Raw genomic sequence first — 22,467 nt, forward strand, 5'->3', positions numbered from 1 at the left:
ATCATAGATGATTTTTTTTAATATTAAAAAAATTATAAAAGAAATGGTCCGTGGCCTTCTCTCGGCTCACATGTGAACCATTTGCCCAAATTGACTGATGTTGGGCCTCGATTTTGGGCCCATTTTATAGCTTGGGCTGAAGCCTCGTTCTTATTTATTTATAACTATTTTGTTTTCAGCTAAATATTTTTAGAAAATTTTATTTTGGCTCCTAATTTCTTTGTTATTTTTAATATAAAAAATTTTAGAATTTTGCTTCACTTTCAAAGTAAAAAAAAAAACATATAAAAAAAAAGTTTTTGTACAACCATTTTTTGCTGACTAGATATTGATTGAGATAAAGCATTTTATTGTTGTCATATTTATAGTTACATTTTTATATAGTTATTATTTCTAGGAAATCTACTCTATTTTTTAAAAAAGAGAACTTGTATGGGTATAGTTGTTTTTAAGCTCTTCTCAATCTTAGATACCATTGTTATTTACAATCTTTTCTTTTCTTTTTTTTTTCTTTTCCTTTTTGCTATTTCTTTAAGAATTTCTTTCTTATCTACAAGTGTCCCTTTTTTAACAAACTCTTCTAATTTTATAATCCTAGTTTAAATTATTTTTAACAATAAATTTAACATAATAGCCAATTTAACACACATAGATAAATGTATAGTATAAAAGTGAAACTCAAATCCTAGTTTGAATTTTTCATAGACACTAAACCTAGTTTGCAATTGACATTGAAGGAAAAGCAATAAAAGAGGTTTTAGGTCTTTCTTAATGAATATAATTAAACGTATATTATACTTACACAAGTCTTAAGTTTGGATTTGACTTGAGTCATAATCCTAAGTTAAACAACAAAGTTATATGTATATATATGTACATGAACAACCGAATGCATGAAAAAGATAAGAAATGGAACGATCTCGAAATAATATCGAGGGTGGAGAATTTAATTAATTAACCAAGATTCATAAGCTGGAATTTATGTTTAGAAAATATGATAGATAGTTTTGGTGTCTATAGTACTCTTATAGCATCCAATCAAGCTGAAATCCATTGGCATTTTGGGATGGAGGTCCAACATTATTATTCAACCCCACTGAGTGAACAGGATTGTACCTGAAATTCACAAGAGAAATTGAACTTTTACAACCAAATTTGGCTAAGAAAATAATCTACTAATAATGGAGCATTTAAAAAAGAAGACTTTTTGAATACCCAATTTGTAAAGTGGGAGTGGATTGTATTATGGGGTGGAAGAAGGCGTCTGTTTGTGAAGCACCACGGCTGTGATGCTCCATGCTGTGCCCTCCGCCGCCGGCTTCCCAGTCCCATGTGGCGGCTGCCGCCGCTGCCACTTGTGCACTTCTTTCTTCCACCTGTCCAATCCCGATAATATTTAAACCATGTTGAGAATGAATTTTGGATGCAGTACTTCTAACTTGACTTTTGACTTTAGTTCTCGTTTGTAGTCACATTAACAATATTTAAGAATGACGTGTGGCTCAGTATTTATGAAAATAGAGTAGTATGTGGAGTACGAAATTTACCCTTCAAAAAATTCATAACATTTGATGGACTGCACTTTGAAAATTTAAGAAATGCTAATCAAACACTAAAAGTATTATTTCGAGGAAAAGTAATTAATTTGTGTTTCTTTTAAAAGTGTTTTCACTGCTTAAAACAAGTGTATAGTGTGAAGATCCAATTTGCATTATGTAATTACATTTTCAATTACCTTCTTTCTTAAGCCTTGGTTGTCTTCAACAAGCATTTGTTCCTGCATAATACAACCCAACAAGTGAAAGTTCCATCACCAACATATTTTTCATTAACAACTCATTTGAGGAAGATTATGTTTGTATTTTTCCAATTAAAAAGATGTTCGGATACCAACATGCAGAAAATATCTTGGCTAGTTATATAAACAATTAACAAGTTTAAAAAATACAATTATATCAATTTTGCTGTCGAAAATAAATAATATCATATATCATATTAATACGCGGTATAAGTCAACATATATATCAGAAGAAGCGTAGTATAAATATAATGTACCTTGTGTTGAAGATCTGCAAGCTGGTCAATTAGGTATTTTGTCTGTTCAAGGAAATTTTGATCATGTTAAGGAGAAAGAGGAAATCCAAGGTTTCAACTAGGAACTAATTAGGCTCCCCGTAACCATTTTCTTTTTCATTTTTCTGGTTTTGGTTTTGAAAATTAAGCTTCGTAAACCCTACTTTCAAGTTTCATCTATGTATTTCCGTGTTTTGCATCTATCTTTTAATTTTTTTTTTTTCAAAATCTAAACTAAAATTTGATAACTATCTTAAAAATAGTTTTCAAAAACTTGTTTTTATTTTTTTAATTTGGCAAAGCGCTCAAGTGTGTTTCTAAAAAAGTTATAATACATATAAAAGAAATTGTAAATGATTAAACAAAAAATGAAAAAACAAAATAGTTATCAAACTAAGCCTTAATATTATATTGTTACGTACCTTTGTGGATCTAATGCGCTCCAAAGATGTCTCCAATTGATGCTCAAGCTGTTCAAGTTCCTTAGGATTCAATGGCCCTAAATCTTCCCCCAAAAGATTTCTAACATATTCTTCAAATTAATTAAAACATCCTCCTTTGATTAATACTCTGATTCAAATCAACTACTACAACCAAATTTTTCAAAGAATTTAAACTCATTCCATATTACCCACTGAAGATTTTCAAAAACTACTTTTTATAAGGAAACAATTTTTATGGTTACCTTTGAGATTGCTGCAGGAATTCAACTGTAGCTTTTAGGTTCAGATATTCGTCAAAGTTGTATGACTGTTTATGGGAGACATAAAAAATTGAAGAATTGACGAAGAAATAAGAATATTCTACACATAACATGACGGTAGAAGAAATTATATTAGACAGATTTTTGAATGCCAAATCTGAGATATCCTTCTTTTTTTCTGGTCACTTTACAAAGTTAATTATGAGTATAATTATGAAAACATTTGAAACATTTCAGGTCAAGACAATAATAATCTATCCTATGACACTGCATGGTCTCATCAAGGCCAAATCATATATTATTTACTTGTCCTACCATATGAAATGTTTGAAATACATATTGAGTTGAACTGCTAGGGTTTCAATATTTATCTCCCAACTAACTTTTGGACTCCATTTATTATTGATTTTACTCTCGGTTCTTTGTGTTAAAATCAAATATGTGTTTACTTAGTGATCAGAAAATAGAAATCTAAAGATAAGAGACTCAGTAAAAAAACATAGTATATTTAAAAATTGAATTCTAATTTAGAAAATTGTTTAGAGTGTGTTTAGTGATATATTTATAAAATAGTAGAAGTTACCAAATAAATATTTAGCTCAATATAAAATATTCTTAATTAATTTATGAAAATTTTGTATAATTATTTTTTTAATATTATATAATTGATAATATATATTATCTTACATGATATTAAGAAAATTGAAATGAGTTCGTAACATGAAAGAGTAAATATATATTAAGAAATACTCAACTCCAAACCCAATCTTTCTCAATTATCATTTTGACAACTAAATTGAGAAATGCAAAAAGGAAAGAATTTTTTTTGAAGAAGTAATCAATTGTCAATTTCTTGATAGTAGTAATAATAGAGACAGGTGATCATCATGATTAATGTCCAAAATGTAAATGAAATCTCCTTACCCGATTCTCATTTACTTGGCGAGTAGCCTCCCATACACCATAATTGCACCTTCGATATTTCTCGAGTGTTTTGGTCATGCTAATTATCATAAATAAACAAAGATTAAATTAAAAGGAAGAGAAATTACATTATTCAATAACCCCATAACCACCTATAGGATACAAATTCGTTTTTTAAAGAATTTAATGATGGACAGAATAAGATATTGGTCTCGACCAGGGAAAAATATTGCACAACAGGCAAAGACACGCGACACCGAAAAACCCAGCTCCACAGCTGCCTCTATATATCATATTAAAGTTGAAAACTTGAAAGAGAACACAGAAGAAGAAGAAGAGAGAGAGAGATAGGGAGAGAGATTGTAATATGAAACCCATTATAAAATAGAAAAGTTGAAGAATATGAAAAAGTTGATAGAATTACAAAATTCGTTGTAGAAGAACGAGAAGAAAAGAAATTGAAAACTTGGATGAGAAACAGAAGTTATTTTGTTGTTATTTTCTTATTTTTCTTTTAATGCTGATCTCACTGTGTGGAGCTGCGCAGCCAAACAAGTGACTAAAAAACCAAACATCATACGTCTCTCTGCCACAAAATCATAACAGTAAACCATCAAGTACTGTCCCTTTTCCTTCCTGAAAAATCTTCCCACTTTTAATTTAATTAATTCATAACACAATCCCACATCCATATAACTGGTTAATAACCTCAAACCATACTTCTTCAATTATTTTTCTTGTGTTAACTTCTCCCATAATCCATTTTGGAAACTCATGAAGCAACAAACACAGCAGATAATATAATCCATCATACCTAATTAAACACAATATCCTACAAATCAACTTGCTAAAAAGTTTTTTTTTTTTTTTAAGAATAATAGATGGATCATTTTCTTAGGTCTAAACCTGTCCCAAAAATTAAACTGTTTCATTGCTTTCTTTTCAGCCCTTCTCATCTCTTGTTTACAAGGAAATGACTCATTTGAATAAATGGACAAATATCAAATCTTGATTATGAGGAAAACAAGGGAAAAAAAAATCACAGATCTTTCACAAATTAAAAAGGCCCGTCTCATCAGGTTCAAGAGGAGAGACAGGAATTTTCTTGAGAAGATGCAAAATTTTATATACAAATCTTTCAATAATTCTTAAACTTTTGAGACTAAACGAGAGGAAACTATATGAAATCTCGAGTATTCTATATTTACTTTTTCTTTTCCTTTCTTCTCGGCCCTGCCGTATGTAAAACTACGATCGGGATCGGGCGAGAGAGAGATCTGAAGTGAGAATTATATTGGGAGAAATTGAGGAGAAAATTTAAGAAATACCTAGAGGAGCTAGAGAACTCAAAGAGCTTGCCACGGTTAGAGAAGATGATAAGAGCAACCTCAGCATCACAGAGAATTGAGAGTTCATAAGCTTTCTTGAGCAACCCATTTCTCCTCTTGGCAAATGTGACCTGCCTGTTTATTTTGTTCTCAATTCTCTTCAGCTCTACTCTCCCTCTCCCCATATTCTCTCTCACTTTCTAGTCTTGGCAAACAACCTCACCAAACTTTCCCCAACCAGATCTCAATTTTGGCCCTTAAAAGTATCAAATAAAAGGATATATGCCATCACACAGGGAAATAGAAAAAAAAAATTAAAAATAACCTTTTAAGAGTAATAATAAAAATTAACTTTTTCTCGGACGGTTTTGTGGTTAGAAGTAGAGATGTCTTAGGATGGGTTTGGAAGTGAGGGTAGAAGTGATTTTCAAAAAACAGATTTAAGAATAATTGATTTTTCAAAATCATTATCGAAATTATATTTTAAAAATCAATTTTAAGTAATTTTATGTTTTCTTAAAATCAAAATTTCAATTTATCAGACATGATAGAATGAAAATAGAATCAAACACACCCTCGATCATTGATCATTGAACTATGTTTAGCTTTAGATTTTTGTTTTTTTAATGTATTTTATCACATTCCAAATTAAATTAAACTGACATTTGAAAGCGAATGAATAAAGGAAAGTGGGTTTTTAATTGAGTGGTTTTTGTTGTGTTAGGATTGTTGTAATAATGAATTAATTTGTAGGGCATTGCATTGGTTTTGTACACTGTTCTTTTCTAGGTTACATTTCAATGTCTGCTGGTCGTTAATGCTAACCTTAAAAAAGTTACTTACTTTTGGATTTTACACGTGTCGATCCCTCCATACGCTTGCATTTCTGATCTGGTAATTTTAACCAGTTTTGATTTGATTTCCCTTTTGTCCTTTCTAGGGTTTCTCTTCATTTAAAAAACAACTCTCTATTCTCATTAAAAGTTTAATCTAAAATGAATAATAATAATAATATGTACACTGATGTAATCATTTTTTTTAACTTATTATCCCTTAATTAACCCTAATCTTTTAGATTAATGAGCCACCTATAATGAATTTTCTCAATTTCATATTATATTTAAATTTATTAAAATCATGAGTCTAAATCCCTAAACCTAAGATAGGGTTAAAGATAAATTGTGGCCGGTACTCAACTTGTAAAGGTTCATTTACTGAACTTTAGACATCATTTATGGCTCAATGGAAGTGAAAATTAAATATGCGTAGGTCTGCTACATTTATGCATGCCTCCGATCATAAATCATAAACCATACCCTACTTTTTATATGGAAATAACAACTTTTTATTTATTTATTTGTCGAATAAGATCATTCAATCAAAATTAATGTTCTTTGGTTCAATTAAGAAAATATGAAAACTTTTCTACAACACCATAATATATTCCTAAAAAAAGAAGAGATCTTAGCCAAATCCAATTATCACATATGAAATTGAGCACTAATTATTCCTAAGATAAACCCTTTTTCTCTGGTTTTAGAAATTTGCATTCAATGAGTTATCTATAGGGAAAAAAAATCGTGCTTTCTAACTTGATTTACTTTTATTAAATAAAAGAGATCAATAAAACTCATCCCTCTCATTAAATATAAAATAAACACTGAAACTAAAATAAAAATAAGAATCTCTTGTGATAGTCCATATAAAGAGTCAAATCATCTTCCATATCTATAACCATGAGTTCTGAATATTAGCTTCAGAAGATATCTAATTGATTTGAAATATATGAAGTGAGAAGTGACCTAATATTAAATGCTAAAAGGAATTGAATCATTGGTAATGAAAAGACAAAACTAGGGCTCCATTTTCTCGCCTTAAAATACATTTCTTTCTTAAATTATTTTCATCTTTCACTCATCTATAATATAATGTAAATTCATTATTGTCTCTTTTTAGTTTAAATAAGTTCCCCATCCTTACTTTGATTTCAATATAATAACTGTAGATGATAAAATGTTGAAAAGTACCTATGAAATTTACATTTTTACTATATATTAACTTTAACAAATCCATACTTATACCTCATACGAATTCATGTTTGTGTACTAGATTACATATAAACTCATATTTCTTATAACCCAAATTTCATAAATTCAAACTTTACATATAAAAACTATGAACCACACAAATTATGTACACTTTTTTGGATGCCATATTGATGAATGGGACCTGTATTTGTACAATTAAATTGATTTGATAGTTTTTGTTGAAGTATGATTTATAAGTTGGGGATCCCACAGCACGTGAGTGAGAGTACTATTCCCGATTAACCTCTCTCTCTCTAGCTTTCTCTCTCTATATAATATAAAGTTTTTTTTTTCCATATGGACATCCCATCAATTTTCATCTGGAAAATTAGGATCGTTGCAGGTCATGTGATGATGCCAAGAGAGATTGTACTGTCTTCTCTCATGCCACTGGCAAGGGCATGTTAGAGAGAGAGAGAGAGAGAGATAATTTTCTTTTTCTTTTTCTTTTTCTTTTTCCTTTTTTGTTAATATGTATGATGCCAAATTTCTCTCTCTACCCTCTTGATTTATGGGCACATGGTGCCCCTTTTAGGGTACCCTGCCCTGCCTGCTAATAAATCTTACCCACTTTGTAAAGTTGTTAAGCATAGGTTGACTTCTAAAAGAATATTGAGAATCTATGTCCATAGGCTACCCATGCCACTTTTTAATAAAATGGTGTTAAAAACATAGGTTATATAATTATACAATTTCGTTAATTTCATTATCTATGTACTTTAAGTCATAGGTTAATCCACCTAAGATGATTTTTAATTACATTTTATATCATACTCGTTAATAATTGATAGAAAATCGTTGGGATTAGAATCGGATGAAATTTCAAGAGTACATAGCATTTAAATTGTTTTTAAACAAAAAGTGTTTTTTTTTCGTGCGTACATGTGATTGGATAACGATTAAAGTTTCTAGAAGTAAAGCACTTTTCAAAGGAGTACTAGATTATTAAAATAAAAAAAATAAAAAAAAAAGCATGGCCATGCCATTGCAATGAATAGAATTGCAAGTTGTGGGTTGTTCGGCCCAAGAGGCCCAAATGGACCAAGCCCATGACATAATTGGGTCAAGGGAAGCTGTAGTAAGGCCCATTTACGGGCAGAATTATCCAGTCCCCGTACAAATTGCGTAATTGAATTGCTAATTTTTTGATATTTCAATAAATATGAAAATATCCTTAATGGTACTTAAGAGTGAGTTTTAAACATACGGTAAAAAAAAAAAAAAAAACAAAACAAAAATTTAGTTAATGACAAGCCATCATTAAATTTGTCATAATCCTTTATTAATTAGAATATTTTAAAAGCTTCTAAAACTACATGATAATATTTTAGAATTTAAAAAAATTTAAAACCATGGCTTCTAAAGCCATAGACATAGGCCAAACTATACCAATCAAAAAACCCAAAGCCAAAATTGCACCAATCAACTCTTCGTGTAGCGTGACATCGATGATTTGATGAGATAGTGAATGATTGTAGGGTCGAAATAAATTTTTTTAGTTGGATTTCTTTTCCTACCATTCATTTCTCCTATAAATATTTCCAATATCACTTTGAGATCTTGATCAAAACTTTCACTCTTCCAATCCCCCAACCAAGTTTGCTTTGAAATTCTCCACTTTGAGAGTGACCTCTCAATGGAGTAGGTAGTGGACATCATTTTGAAATAAAGAAAAAAGAAAGGAAAAAAAAAGATCAAAGAGAAAGCATGCTCCCTCTCCTCACACCAAAAAAAAAAAAAAAAAACCTTGGATAAGAATTTTACATACAAATAAAAATGAAGGAATGAGTGATTGGGAGTAACTTTGGAATGCCTAAAAGTAAAAGTAAAAGTAAAATAGTAAAACTTCCTTTTCAAGTTGATGTTAAATCAAAAAGGGGATGGGAGATAATACACCTCATGGAGTGGGTAATTCCAAACCTTTCCAAATCTATAAAGTTACCATCATTTTCATTTTTTTTTCCTTTTTGCCCCTTATAACTAAGAAAAATCACTTCAATTATACATCATCATATACTATAATTTCTTATCTTTCTCTATATCAAAAAAGGTAACTAACCTCAATTTTTGTTGTGAATCATACTTTAAAATTATATGGAAACATATTTTCTATCCTTATCCTAAATGCCAAAATTCAAGGTTTAAAGAAAGTGTTGATCTTGTGCCCATTGGATGTGTGTGCGTGTGTGTTTTTTTTTTAACTCATTCAAAAACTTTTTGAAAAATACAGTATGTAGACAAATTTTTAGTATTAGAAAAAAAAAAGGACTTTGGTTTTGAAAAATTGAAAGTGTAATGTTGTTTAATGTCATTTTCAAACAAACCCAATGTTGCGACTTAGTATTGAAGCAGATATTTTACCTTCTTCTATGATGGCATGAGGCAGAACTAAAATAAAAGATTTCATTAGAATTGTTTATTGTTTTTACTGGCCTAATAAATAAAGGTAAAAATGTGTTTGATAACTTTTTTTTTTATTAAAAAAAACATTTCTTGTTTTTCATAATTTTTGTATATGATTTTATTTTTAAATTAAATATGAGATTATATTCAGTGTTTAATATTTATTATGTATTTTTATAAATCAATAATGATAAAATAATGCTTTTATTTATGTTATTAGGAAAAAAAATAAAAAATCTTTATTTCGTTGGTTTTAAAAATATATATAGATCACACCCAAAAAAAAATGGTACAATAAAAAAAATTATAAAAACAAAACCCATGATAGAAACGTATATAGATCACACACAAAAAAATGGTAATGTAATATTATTGGATTTTCGGTCCATTTAAGGAGAGGCAATTCTCCTTCCAACTTTGCCCCAACATTTCAGAACTGCAGAAATTGAGAGACCTTACCCATGTCAGAATCCAATTGTAGTTTCTTGGTTCTTTTCTTTAATATTAAAAAAGAAAAAACATGGCCAAAATTTGAGGGAAGAAAAAAGAAATTTCCATCCTACCAACAACTCAACTCATAAAGTTTAATTGATATACAAACTTTAACAGTTTTTTTTTTTAAAATATTTCAATTCCATAAAAAGAAAAAGTTGCATTACACACCAACCAATTGATGAGTCTATTTTTACTTTTATGTACATTAGATTAAAAACTTAATTCATCTCGTTTGTGCATTAAAAATATTACTAATATATGTATTTACGTAAGAAGTTGGTTGAACAACCCAATCGTTAACTAAAAAGAGAAAGAAAATATAAATAAAGCGGAAGATATTGGATAATCTTAGCTTGGGATATTCAATCATGAAGGTGAGGATTTTGTTTGTTTAATTAGGACCATTAATTAGATTCCTAACTGCAAAAAACAACAATGATTTTGATTGAACTCTCTTCCCTTATAATCAATTTTGAATAATGCAAATGGAAAAAAGAAAAAGAAAGAAGAAAAAATTAAATGCCCTGTGGGACCAGATGGGGATGGCCCACCAGTGGTTGGCTAAAAGACAGAACTTTTTTCTATTGGGAAAGGTGGCTGGCACTTGAGTTGGACACCATGAGGCTTTGTTTGTCATATGGATATCTATAATTACACACCAACAACAAAATGCTTTGTCCACATTATGCCTAAAAATTAAGAAAAAAGTTCTCTTTTTTCCCCCAAGAACTACAAGATCATGTCAAATTTCCACACTCCTTACTTTTTTGGGCTCTATCACTGAAAGCTTGATTAACCATATTAAACCTGGATTAATCAACTAAACAAAAGTTAATACTATCTCGTGTGGAAGCAGCACTCTAACAACCCACTTCCCACCACTCCACTTCCTGTCCCATGACCTTTGGAGAGGGCATCGTAGACGGTTAACATCGAGTTATTGACCGCCTATATATATCTTGGATAAACAGACTTATAGGTACCCATGAATTTCAATTTGAATTACTAACCTGAACGTCCGAGTGTTCATTCTTCTTTTACATGTCTTTTTCTCATTGGATTCTACTATATGTTTGAGTGCAATTTCGTGGTTAAAGAGTTGAGTTTTGTCCATTATTATCAATATAATGATTCAAGAAAAGGAAAAAAGGATGGAGGGCTTAGATGAATCCACTAGAGGGAAAGTTCCTGTTGGCTGATTGGCCCATTTTCCAATCAAAGGATGTTGACCAGTGACCCCCACCAAGATGAGAGGATGCTAATTGATGGAGCCCATGCCCAATAACACACCATGGCAGGAACTTGCCAAGTGCCATTTTGGATGTGAAAGCATGGATGGAGATTGAAGTTTCTAAGTAGTGGGTGCTTGTCTTCTCGTCCATACACATTCCCAAAAAAAAAAAAAATCATACGATTATTTTAATATCTGTAAGCGTTCAAGAAAATTTGATCGTAATAGATAACTAACTACTATTTCTCCCATCTTTTTCATTGGTCTAACGGTTGCTAGACCGATTTATGATAGTTCAGATGAATCGTGCATTGATTCATGAAATATTGACACCAACACTACGATCTTCTAAATTTCTTTTTTTTTTAATTAGAAACAAAAAGAGATGTGAGATTTGTTTGAGGCGTGATATTAATTATTATTAATATAATTCGCTTTTTAAGTTTTGGATGATAATCACTCCTGATTAAAATGAGTCGTCTATCTCTTCTCATTCCAAAATAACTGGTTTGGTCAACTCTTTAATGTTGGTGATGAATGCAATTGCATGCTTTTCTACAGCGTTGATTTTGCTTTCAAAGTCTTGCTTTTTCTTTCCTTATTTATTTATTATTACTTTTTTTTTGTTTGCTTTGATCTCTTTGTGATGGAGGATTGCCTTTTGAATTTACACTTTCTTATGGTGATGTGTTGCACATGACTTGCACATGCATGAATAGTGCCTCAATTTTTCCAAAAGGTTGTTGAGACTTTATTTAATAGCATGTGTCTTCAATAATATCATATTGATGCTAACATTGCATTTTTTTCCCTTTATATTTTCCAATTTTGTGGTTTCAATTAGAACGGGTACGTGTTCGTGTTGTTAAGACATTCAAAATAAGATGATCTATTAGATTATTTATATTGGGAAACCGCAACTTTATGGAATAGAAAAATTGAATCTTAAAAAAAACATCCCTATCAAAACTAAGACAATAAACTAACTACAAGACACATGCAACAAAATAGTGTAGTGACAAATGCAATAGTACAAATAATTAGGATATTGGAATACTATCTACAAATTATTCTCTTTCGCTGTATTATTTGTTTTAGAAGATGTGGCAGCGGTATCACCAAAGTAAAATTTCACTTGCAAACAAGAAAAATTATCCAACATTGACACCAGTTATGCTTCATCAAAGTCATTTCAACGGTCAAGATCAATAACTAATACACAAAAATTTGGATTGATAACGAAAAGTAAGGTTTTAGAGCAAAAGAGCTTACTCTAAAAGAATAATGAATTTCTATTTATAAACAACAGTGTTAGAAGTTGAGTAACACATATATCATCCTTGTGCTAACTTGTAAATTAATTTTGATATGGAAACAAACAACAAATTTATTAGAGGAGAAGTTTGCACAATCTAAATATATATTTATAACTCAAATTTTTGTTTACAACTTTCTTAATTCATGTTATCTTGACTTTGTATTTCAACAAAAATCTCCATTTTTAGAAGTTGTAGATTTTTCTATGAAATAAGAAATAAATAATTTAATAAGATTTATTTTTGGGACAAAAAATTAAAATTTCAAACGGATTGAATGTTCGATCTTTTTTGTTGGTGTTCTTGATGTCTTATTGATATGTCTATTTATTTCGTTTTTCGTACTCTAAGTTGCAATCTACATAATTTTTAAAGAATATACATGTGGTATACAAATGCATGGTACATAATTGGCTGAAAGGAATTATCATGCCATAATTTCATATTTATCCTAAAACAATAGTCAATTCTCAAAAGCAACTCAGTTAGGCACCTAGTTTTTGTTTTTTTTTTTTCTTTTCCCTCTCTTTTTCCTATGGATGTGGGCAGGTCATAATTAGACTTTGTTCAATATTGATCATGCTCTCATTTAATGGTCAGAGATTAGATTGGCAAAAAAAATACCATCTTTTTCATATTGATGAAGAATATGGTGTGGGGATGGAGAAAGGGTCAGTGACCAAAAGAAATATCTGCACATTTGAAAGAAAAAGAAAGTAACTTTAAAAGTCTGAATGGCATTGGCGGTTCATTATTCTAATCCCCTCTGTTTGTTCAGCACTCCCCCAAGGATTTGGCAAGTTTCAGTCCCACTTTTTGATTTTTCTACCTCTGCCAATTTTGTACCAAAGTATATTAACAATGTTTTTGTTCGCTCTTAAAGTTAAAGTAGGTCTCCTCACTCTGCAAACCCACCGCGCCCCTATTTCTCTCCGTTTCTCCGATCATTGGGGGCAACTTTAACTCCGTTTCCCAGCTTTTTTCCTTTTTTTGTTTCTTTTTTTCACTTGAATCCTGAGCCATTCTTTCAATTTCTATCTCTCACTGCAGCTCCTCTAACTTCATTCCTTCCTTCACTAAGCCGAGCATTCTTGCTTGTCTCTCGAGCTCTTCCATTCACGTGAAATTCAGACATTCTTTTGTCGTCTTGTGCACTTCAGTTGTCTGTATCTGGATTCTCCATGATGGGTTTCTCTTTTGCACCCAATTGATTGATTGCTTCAAACCGATGGTTGATTGGGGAAGATAATTTTGTGGCTTTCTTGCTATTTATGCTTCTGGGGGGAGGGGGGAAGCATCTGGGGATTATGCGGACTACTTTGATGGTTATAAATGTGACCTAGATTCTGTTTGTTAATGATTTGAAAACCCTTTTTACGATTTGGGTTTATTGGGTTTAAGAAGTTCACTTGAAAGAAGATGGTGTTTGGCCTGTTTTTTCAGGTGGGTTTGTTTTGAAGGTTCATAGGCTTTGATCTTGCTGTATAATGGAGTCGTGGAACTATGGTTCTCAAGGAAAGGGATTTTTGTCCGATGAGATAAATTCAACCACTAATTCACCTCTGAGGAGTAAATATTCTTTGTTGGGTTGGGAATTCAAGAACCCATGTAACTTTGGGGACAACATGCTTCTCTCAGGTGCTCAGCATGTGGAGAATCAGAGCTTTGGGGAACTGGAATTTCCTCAAATGGTTGGGAAACAATTACCTGATGATTCTGTCAGTGATGTCCTGAATACCAAAATTGGTGGAGGGAGAAACTTGAATCTCGTTTTGCCCACCTCGCATCCACTTCTTGGAGAAGAGGAGTCCACTTCAAAACTCTCAGGCTCCATTGTGGACTCTAACAATCGAGATTCATCTTTTATTGATTTGAAGCTTGGCAGATTTATTGATCAAGGGGATGCCCACAGTTCCAAATACACGAAGAGGGCTGCAATTTCGTCTTCCACTGAGTCATCAACTTCTCAGAAGAAAATGCGATCTCAAGGGGTGAATTTCCAGACTGCGTTTTGCCAAGTTTATGGCTGTAACAAGGATCTCAGCTCCTCTAAAGACTACCACAAGAGGCATAAAGTTTGTGACGTTCATTCTAAGACTGCAAAAGTTATTGTAAATGGCATAGAACAGAGGTTTTGTCAGCAATGTAGCAGGTTGGTTATATTTTCACTCATTTTCTCTGTATTGTTTTTCCAACTGATGAATAGTGCTATCAAAAGCACCACAAAACTATACTTACACAGAACCTCTCCCATGGAATCACCTCAAATCATGATTCTGTTCTTAACAGCCAACAGCCGTTTTGGTCTTTTTGTGAAATCATAAGAGGGGAGTGTGCACTTTTCTTATCTTTAATTCAACTATGAATAGTTGATATTGCTTTTTCCTCATTATGATGGGTCTATCATCAACTAAGCCATATGTTACCCTGATCCGTCACCTTGTTTTATCATTTATGTATTATTATTAAGATCCCTTCGTGATTAAGGACTTGTTTTTACCTCCAGGTTTCATTTGCTTGCGGAATTTGATGATGGTAAACGCAGCTGTCGTAAGCGTCTTGCAGGCCATAATGAACGCCGAAGAAAGCCTCAAGTCAGTTTTCACTCGGGAAGGGCTCAGAGGTTGCTTCAACCATATAATGGTATTACAGCATATGTCATTTCATTTCTCCATATCCTTAAACTCTCCATCTTTCTATCTCACTGTCTCTTTCTAGGACCAATACACAACTTAGTCATATGAACATGGATTTTCTTTTTCTTTTTCTTTTTTGTACTTGTTATTTTTTTTAATCTTGAGAGGGTAGGTTTGATCATTGTGAAGCCCTTCAAAATTCTCCTTTTTTATTTTTTATTTACTGCTTTTACTAATATTAAATCTCAGTAGGTGAAGCTTCCCAATATCATTTCCATCTTTAGAGGACAATTAAACTTCAAGATTATGCCTACTTGGTATTGACGAATTATGAACTTTTTTATTTGTCGGATGTGGACCACTCATTTTATCCCTTCTTGTGAACCTATTTTTTAAAACCCTCTCATGCATTATTCCCCCTTTTTGGTGGGAAGGAGGGAGTGAAGTAAAATTATGATAGTTCTGTTCTAACTGTCGTTATTTGTTTTTTGCTTCATTTGGATCATTCGAGCCAACAACCACATTTAAAAAGTGAAAGTGAAGTGTTACAGCTGTTTAATTGAACTTTGTTTAAGTCTGGTTTGGAAGATGAATTTTTTGTATATGAGGTTTTACTAACATTTGCTTTTATGTTCACATGGGTGTGAACCGAACCGAATCACATCTGATACCACACCTAGAAAATTTTTAATCAAGCTTTTTTTTTTTAATTCTTGGATACATGGGTACTCATCTCATGGCATATTTGCAGTAGTCAAATACCATATGATTACTAATTTCCAGACGCTTAAGGTTGGTGGATAAAAGAATTAATACATGTCCTATTACTGATGAATTTAACAAGCTCAGAGTTCTAGCTTAAAATGGAATTTGGAACAGAAATAAAACTTTATCCTATATCAATTTAATACCTTATTGGGCTGACAAGATTGAACTCGGAAAAAGATGGGCAACTCTTCAAGATTCTTTATCTTACGAATCATGCATCCATTTGGTGAATGCTAGAGTAATGAGTCATTCAAGTGCTCAATCCTTTCTTTTAACTACTTGGGTGATGATGATAATCATCCTTTGAGTTGTTTCTTGGTTTCTAAAATTTCCTGCCTTTTGTTTGTCCATTCCCTCCATTCATACCCCAGTTGGTATTAGAGTTCTTCTTGAATAAGCTTTATATTGCCATATAGTTTTTCATCAATTTGAAATCAATCCCAAACATGATTTCAATGCAAACGTTGAAAGCTGACAAACTAACCATTTTGCTTCTCTTCAGGATTCTTGGCTGCAGCTTGCATTTCATTTGGGTTAAGCCTCAAAAAGTTGACTAAGTCATCCACATATCTGCTATGACTTATCTTTTTAGGTTTTCCCTGAGAAAAAAAAATGAGAACTGCACAGCTTTAATTTATTTCCCAACCAAAAGTTTTAGAGAGATTCAAAGTCAAAGATTCCTGACAGCCTTCCATCAGGAACATGTGCTTCTTAATTGCCTTGCTGTTTTAATGCTTTCAACATCTAGTTGACGTGTTTCATCTATTTGTTTTGATATTCTAGGTGTACCTTTGAATCTGATTATGTTGTTTACAGTATCTTTGAAAATCTTTATCGATTCACTATATTTGTTAACCACAATATCTAGGCTTTATCTAAATACATATATTAGTTTCTCTCAGTGACCACTCGCTACTTTTAGTCTCATCTTCTTGAAAGCACTAAGCATATTGAATTCTTTTATGTTTCAGTACAGTGAATCCTATGGCCTTGTCTTTGGCCCATGCTGTTATCTAGTCACGTAACATTGTTAATATTCACCGCATCATTGAAAATTTCAGGTATTGGAGACAGCAGATTTCAGGATAAAACATTTACTGCAACCTCATTTATCTGCAAAGATATACTGTCTAGTGGTCTTTATTATCCAGAGAAGTTTGGAACAAATGATTGGAGTAAGCGTGTAAAAGTTGAGGGCAAGAATGATTATAATTCTATGTCTGCAACTTCACTGAACAACAGGCATCTGAATATGAAATCTCCCTTACTTCCCTATGATTTTGAAGTACAGATTCCTCCTTTTCAAGATAATGGAACTAGTACAGCACCTACAGGAAACATGTCAAGCGAAACAACTTGCCAATATTCGCAAAATGTGGGAGGCCCCCATATCGACACACATCCTTTGTTCCACCACACTACCTTAGCAAGCGAAGACTTTGGAGTTTATGATGCAGCATCAACCATCCAAGGACTTTCTGGAATTCCGGACTCTGGTTGTGCTCTCTCTCTTCTGTCATCTCAATCACAAAGTGCATCGAGCCATCCATCCATCGTTCACATGCCTCGTGCTTTCATTATGTCCGAGAGTCAATCGAATTACAGCATGAGTGAACTCTCCGAAAAGCTCATGGGAGTGAGCTCACAGGCTTCTTCAACTGGGATTTCGAGTAAGTTCGCCTCGGGGATGAGTGAAGCTCAAGTGGGTCCTATACTGACGTGTGAAAGTAGCGATCGAACTGTCACCTTTCAGATCCCTGATGGGGTTCTCCATAGATCAGATTTACCCAAGGCTAATCTTTCCTATGAACGCACTCCAACTATTGACTTGCTACAACTTTCTTCACAGCTCCAGCGAGTGGAACATCAAAGGCATTCCATGCAGGTAAATAAAGAAGAAAGTTATACTTTTTTCATTTAGTTAAGTATTCTGCCAAAACTTGCTCTCTGTGGAATAGAATAGATTTTCATTTTCTATATCACCTGAAGACAAAGCTGAGCACTTAAAAGAGAAGATAGGAACTTCTTGACCATCTTCACTATCAACCTTTTTAGTTCCTTTTTCTGGCTTAAATAGGGACATAGGATCTCTAAGGCCCCAATCTTTGTCTTTTCTTTTTCTTGTTGAAATGCGATAGTTGCTTTTTGATAATACTCGTTCGGTTTTGGGTTCTCCTTTGTCGGTTCAAGCATTGACAAGTACAATGGCAGTCACAAGGTATCATCAGGAAAGTATACTGGCATTTACTACCTTGTTCTTTGTGCTGTCAAGACCAGTGAGATCAATAAAGTAGGAGTCCAAATTAAAAGTAATCTAATGAGTAGACTTCCCTTTTTAGCTAGACAAGAACAGAAGTTTCATCACAATAGTGCTGGGGGGAGAATACCCCAACAAATCTACTAAGATCACCATTGCTAATTCTATGTTGTCATGTTTGCTTTTGCCTATTATGTTATGACAGTGTTTCTTTATGACCAACTCAGGTTCATGGAGACTTTGTAAGTGATCAAATGTTCTGTAGAAGTGTAGATTCTGTCTTTAGGTTCAGTATCATAATTCATAACAAGAATCGGGTCAGACCGGCCCGCCAGAGTGAGCTGTCATTAAAGTTATTAAGTTACCTCTATGTTGGTCTAAACTTGAGATCAAATTTCATACATATTGCATCTTATCTATAATGAGTCGTGAGATGACGTACTTCTATTATATGCTTTCCTAGAAGGAACTTCTGATAGTCCTTTCATTTCACTCATCTAATGACTAAAAGAACGAGTGAAAGACCTACCACCCTTCTCTTTACAAACATGAATTAGGCTCTTGTTCATGGCTGGGCAAGATTTCCTGTTAGATTTCATATCGAGTTAGATTGTTTATAGTTTTGACTGAAACCGAACGTGTCTTCTGAAACAGGACTCTGCATAGGAGACGACGACGTGAGGGTCTAGCAAGGAGGTGAACCCATCACACCCAAGTCAATGGTACATTTTGTTAGTCAAGGAGAGAATAAATTGTATAATCTTCCTATCTCGTACCTCTAACCTTGTCTTCTGTTGCTGTTGCCATAATATCGATGCTTTTATTTTGTGACTAACTAGTCGAATCCCGAAAATTTTCGTTGTAAAATTAGTTCACACAGTTATTGTAGTTCTCAGGGATCTGCCCTTTGATTAATATGCAGACATTTGTGCTATTTAAGATTCTCATTGCATATGCCTACAGTATATATATATTTTTAATCTTAAAACTAGTTTCATCCAGTCTATTTGGGAAGAGCAATCAAATTTCAAGGTATGGCTAAAGATTTTTAGGGAGGACTTGGATTTTTCTCTGTTTTGAAGAAATTTTTTGCGGGGTTTGCTTCTTGAGTTGTCTCCTCCACCCTGTACGAAATGCAACTGCAGGAATCAAAGTCGAAAAGGATAGGAGCATGCGCGGTTCAATTTTTGAATTTTTTCGATTTCATGCCCACCAAGAATATGGCCAGATTTATTTGGTAATATTCTTGCTTCTTCTTATTTTCTAACAAAAATAAATAAATAAATAAAAATAAAAGATAGAACTTTGATAACTAATTTTTTCTTTTTTATTAAAAAATAAATAGAAACATGTACTAAAAAATGTAGAAACGTTTCTTGGTATTTGAAAGTTTAAATTAAAAAAAGAAAAATTTTATATAAAAATTAATTTTTAAATTGAATATTTAATTTTTTCTTTTAAAAAGTTTATCTGCATTTTATAAGTCAAGAATTATAAATAATATTTTTATTTATATTTTGAAAAAAAGATGAAAATAGAACAAGGAAAAAAAAATCCAATAATCGAAACAAGACAAGCCCATTTAAAAAATTCCAATAATCTTCAGAACACTAACAGCTGGATGTTAATAATTTCAGTTCGAATTTGAAAAAGGGAATCTCAATTAATCATGACATCCACCCCAATTTTAAATTCATCATTTCCACCAAACCGAGTTCATAAAATGAAATGAAGGCCTGGTATTGGTGGGGTAGATTATACATGCACTTTTTTTTACCATTTCAAAATCCAAAGATGAAAATTCCAATTCCAATCAAAGGAAAACCCAACAAAATAAACCAAATTTCTTCAACAAAATTAAATAATCATTTGAATCTCCCAGCAACAATCCCAGTTTGAAATATAGCTAATGCTCATCAAATTAAAAGATATAAATATGAAATCATTTTCTTTTACTGTGGCTAGGCTCATACTGACAACTGAATTTTACTACATTCTCTACCATACTTCTACACCAATACTCTCAGTTTTGAAACAAATGCATGCTAAGCCTGGTAACGATGGTGAAACCTGCCGAGATGTATCGATAACTCGAATTGGGGAGCTACTCCGTCCTAGGCACCATTTGGCAGATTGGCAGCCTTACTGTTACCGCCTGATGGGTTCAGCTCGTCCCATGCTTCAATCCAAGTGACCATGGCATCGGCAAGCTTGCCGAAGTATTCATCGACACCATTGAGTTTTGCTTTAACTTGCTTGGAGAGTTCAATGTAGCATTCCTGCACGGTGGTGCATTCCTTTGGGAGCTTAACAGCTTGGAAAAATGGAATCAGTTCTTCTTGCCAATAGATTCCCTTGTATTCCTTCTTCAGGTTCACAAATGGGTTGCTTGCTTTGCTGTGCCAAATGTAGGGCAATCCCGTCTTCACTCCAAACCCTAGATGGTCGCATATAACCTAGTAATCCAACGGCCGAAATAAGTATGATCAGCTTCGATTGGGGTATTGCAAGACATGGGAAACAAGAATGGAAATGATCGAAATAAGCATCTGGTTAAAGGATGACAATGTACCTTCATGCACCAGCCAGCCCACATATCGTCGTAGCGTCCAATGGGTTGACCATCACCCATGAGACCGAAATACATCGCTGGCCCGATCAGCTCGCGGTCAAATGCCAGATTCATACCACACATGGGGAAGAGGGTTGGCTTTGGAATTGTCAAGACTGCATCTACATACCTATGGCACAGCTAACCAATCAACTTATGATAATTGGGTAAGTAAATGCTGAACTCTAGTGTGATGCAAGAAATTTATACCTTGTATTTCTCTCAAGAGGCTTAACAAGCTGGGTGGGTGCATCATAATCCGGGATGTTGAGCCACAGGCCATGGGACACTGCGGTCGGGACACCCTCACGGAGACTAAACGGATATCCACGGACGAAGTCTGCCCCCTCGCGATAGGGGTCGTACAAGGTGTTGAAGAAGTGCGGTGTAGCCGGGGAAAGAAGGTTCTTAATGTGCTGCTCAAGTGCATTGATGTTCTTGCCGGATGGATCTTTTGCAACCTGCAGACCAAAACCAAGAATAAACCTCAGATCCATTGGGAATGATCCAGGAAATAGAAGAACTGTTTAAAACCCGACACCATTTATATGAAACAGACTTTCTTTTCAACATTAACACCCCGTATAGAAGAACTAACAAATCTACACATGGATCCACAAATCCAGACCTTGTAGATCATAGATCAGATAGAACTGACAGAATTCCAGCTCTAGCAATCCGAGACCACTTGCTTGCCTACTATGTAGCAGATCCATATGTTTAGTCAACTACACTCGAAAATTCTAAATTGATTTATGATGTCGGGAGAGTTCCTGGATAGATCTCCGACGGACGAGTTTCTCAAAGTATTTAAATCTTCAAAAGACACTGCTAATATCATGCATGTCGCAGTTGTAACTAAGCAGAGAGTTCACAAATCCAAGAATCTAAAACTTAACCAACACACCCTAAGCAGGGCAAGGCAAAACCAACATTTCCGAGACTAACAATTACTACACAGAGAACATTTAAAAAACCCCCCAAATCAGATAAGATCCAAAAGCCCGAGCAGGGTAAAAGAGAGAACAGAAAGAACAAAACGAAAAGATCCGAAATCAAGAGGGGAAGAGACTCACAAAGCAGTCATCATCAATGGTGTAGATATACTTCTTCTTGGAGACCATGTAGCCGAAGCAGCGGCAGGCAGAATCCTTGAAGGAAATGCAAGAAGCTTTAGGACCCAGAATCCGATTGATGTCATTCCGGTTGTAGAGCTCGTAATCGAACCCCTCTGGGACCTTAATGACCTTCGAAGGGTCACCGTCCTGAACAATGATTAGATGGTAAGGCTGGAAAAATGGCCTCCACATCTCCAGAAAATCGAGGTTTCGGATGGTGGGTATGACGATATCGAGCTCATCCTTCAGCAGAGGCGTCGGAGAAACTCTGGGATCAGCCATTTGGGTCGGTTTTAAGAGAAATGAACAGGGGTATTTGAAAATTTGAGCTTGAAATGAAATGGGGTTGCGGGGAAGGGGTTTATATTTGAAGGGAAATCGGTGGGTCGTCACAAGAGAAGAGAGGGAGAGGGCGCGCGTGGAAGAAGAGGTGTTTTGAACAGTTCAGGTTCACACTGAATGACACAGTAGAGTCCAATTTATTGACTATTCAGTTTTCAATTTTGAAGTAAACGCA

General features: G+C 33.4%; 3 protein-coding genes across 3 annotated transcripts; 1 reads left to right on the top strand and 2 right to left on the bottom strand.

Annotated features, from left to right (window-relative positions):
- Positions 1–826: 826 nt before the first annotated feature.
- Positions 827–5,270, bottom strand: LOC111008984 (agamous-like MADS-box protein MADS2). Its single transcript, XM_022281875.2, has 8 exons — positions 5,029–5,270; positions 3,701–3,779; positions 2,759–2,823; positions 2,496–2,595; positions 2,056–2,097; positions 1,736–1,777; positions 1,216–1,376; positions 827–1,116 (listed from the first exon to the last, which is right to left on the bottom strand). Exons 1-8 carry the CDS (start codon positions 5,211–5,213, stop codon positions 1,026–1,028), a joined length of 765 nt encoding a protein of 254 aa, XP_022137567.1. The 5' UTR covers positions 5,214–5,270; the 3' UTR covers positions 827–1,025.
- Positions 5,271–13,250: 7,980 nt separating this feature from the next.
- LOC111008687 (uncharacterized) lies at positions 13,251–19,168 on the top strand. Its single transcript, XM_022281447.2, has 4 exons — positions 13,251–14,712; positions 15,067–15,203; positions 17,026–17,849; positions 18,876–19,168. Exons 1-4 carry the CDS (start codon positions 14,048–14,050, stop codon positions 18,885–18,887), a joined length of 1,638 nt encoding a protein of 545 aa, XP_022137139.1. The 5' UTR covers positions 13,251–14,047; the 3' UTR covers positions 18,888–19,168.
- Positions 19,169–20,055: 887 nt separating this feature from the next.
- Positions 20,056–22,370, bottom strand: LOC111008688 (putative UDP-arabinopyranose mutase 2). Its single transcript, XM_022281448.2, has 4 exons — positions 21,909–22,370; positions 21,043–21,293; positions 20,794–20,962; positions 20,056–20,677 (listed from the first exon to the last, which is right to left on the bottom strand). The coding sequence occupies exons 1-4, from the start codon at positions 22,230–22,232 to the stop codon at positions 20,336–20,338; spliced, it is 1,086 nt and encodes a 361-aa protein (XP_022137140.1). The 5' UTR covers positions 22,233–22,370; the 3' UTR covers positions 20,056–20,335.
- Between the last annotated feature and the right edge of the window lie 97 nt (positions 22,371–22,467).

This window comes from Momordica charantia (assembly GCF_013281855.1).
Source record: "Momordica charantia cultivar OHB3-1 chromosome 3 unlocalized genomic scaffold, Mcharantia_2.0 BLBB01000003.1, whole genome shotgun sequence".
NCBI classification, from domain to species: domain Eukaryota; kingdom Viridiplantae; phylum Streptophyta; class Magnoliopsida; order Cucurbitales; family Cucurbitaceae; genus Momordica; species Momordica charantia.

Bases quoted from the DNA above. Each gene is read 5' to 3' on its own strand.
- LOC111008984 (XM_022281875.2), bottom strand. From the start codon at position 5,213: ATGGGGAGAGGGAGAGTAGAGCTGAAGAGAATTGAGAACAAAATAAAC. The intron at 2,596-2,758 runs GTAACCATAAAA...AGAATATGTTAG, and splicing joins TTCCTGCAGCAATCTCAAAG to AAATCTTTTGGGGGAAGATT. The intron at 1,117-1,215 runs GTATTCAAAAAG...TGTGAATTTCAG, and splicing joins ACTCCCACTTTACAAATTGG to GTACAATCCTGTTCACTCAG.
- LOC111008687 (XM_022281447.2), top strand. From the start codon at position 14,048: ATGGAGTCGTGGAACTATGGTTCTCAAGGAAAGGGATTTTTGTCCGAT. The intron at 14,713-15,066 runs GTTGGTTATATT...TTTTACCTCCAG, and splicing joins TTTTGTCAGCAATGTAGCAG to GTTTCATTTGCTTGCGGAAT. The intron at 15,204-17,025 runs GTATTACAGCAT...TGAAAATTTCAG, and splicing joins GTTGCTTCAACCATATAATG to GTATTGGAGACAGCAGATTT.
- LOC111008688 (XM_022281448.2), bottom strand. From the start codon at position 22,232: ATGGCTGATCCCAGAGTTTCTCCGACGCCTCTGCTGAAGGATGAGCTC. The intron at 21,294-21,908 runs GTGAGTCTCTTC...TTTGGTCTGCAG, and splicing joins CCATTGATGATGACTGCTTT to GTTGCAAAAGATCCATCCGG. The intron at 20,963-21,042 runs GTATAAATTTCT...GCTGTGCCATAG, and splicing joins CCTCTTGAGAGAAATACAAG to GTATGTAGATGCAGTCTTGA.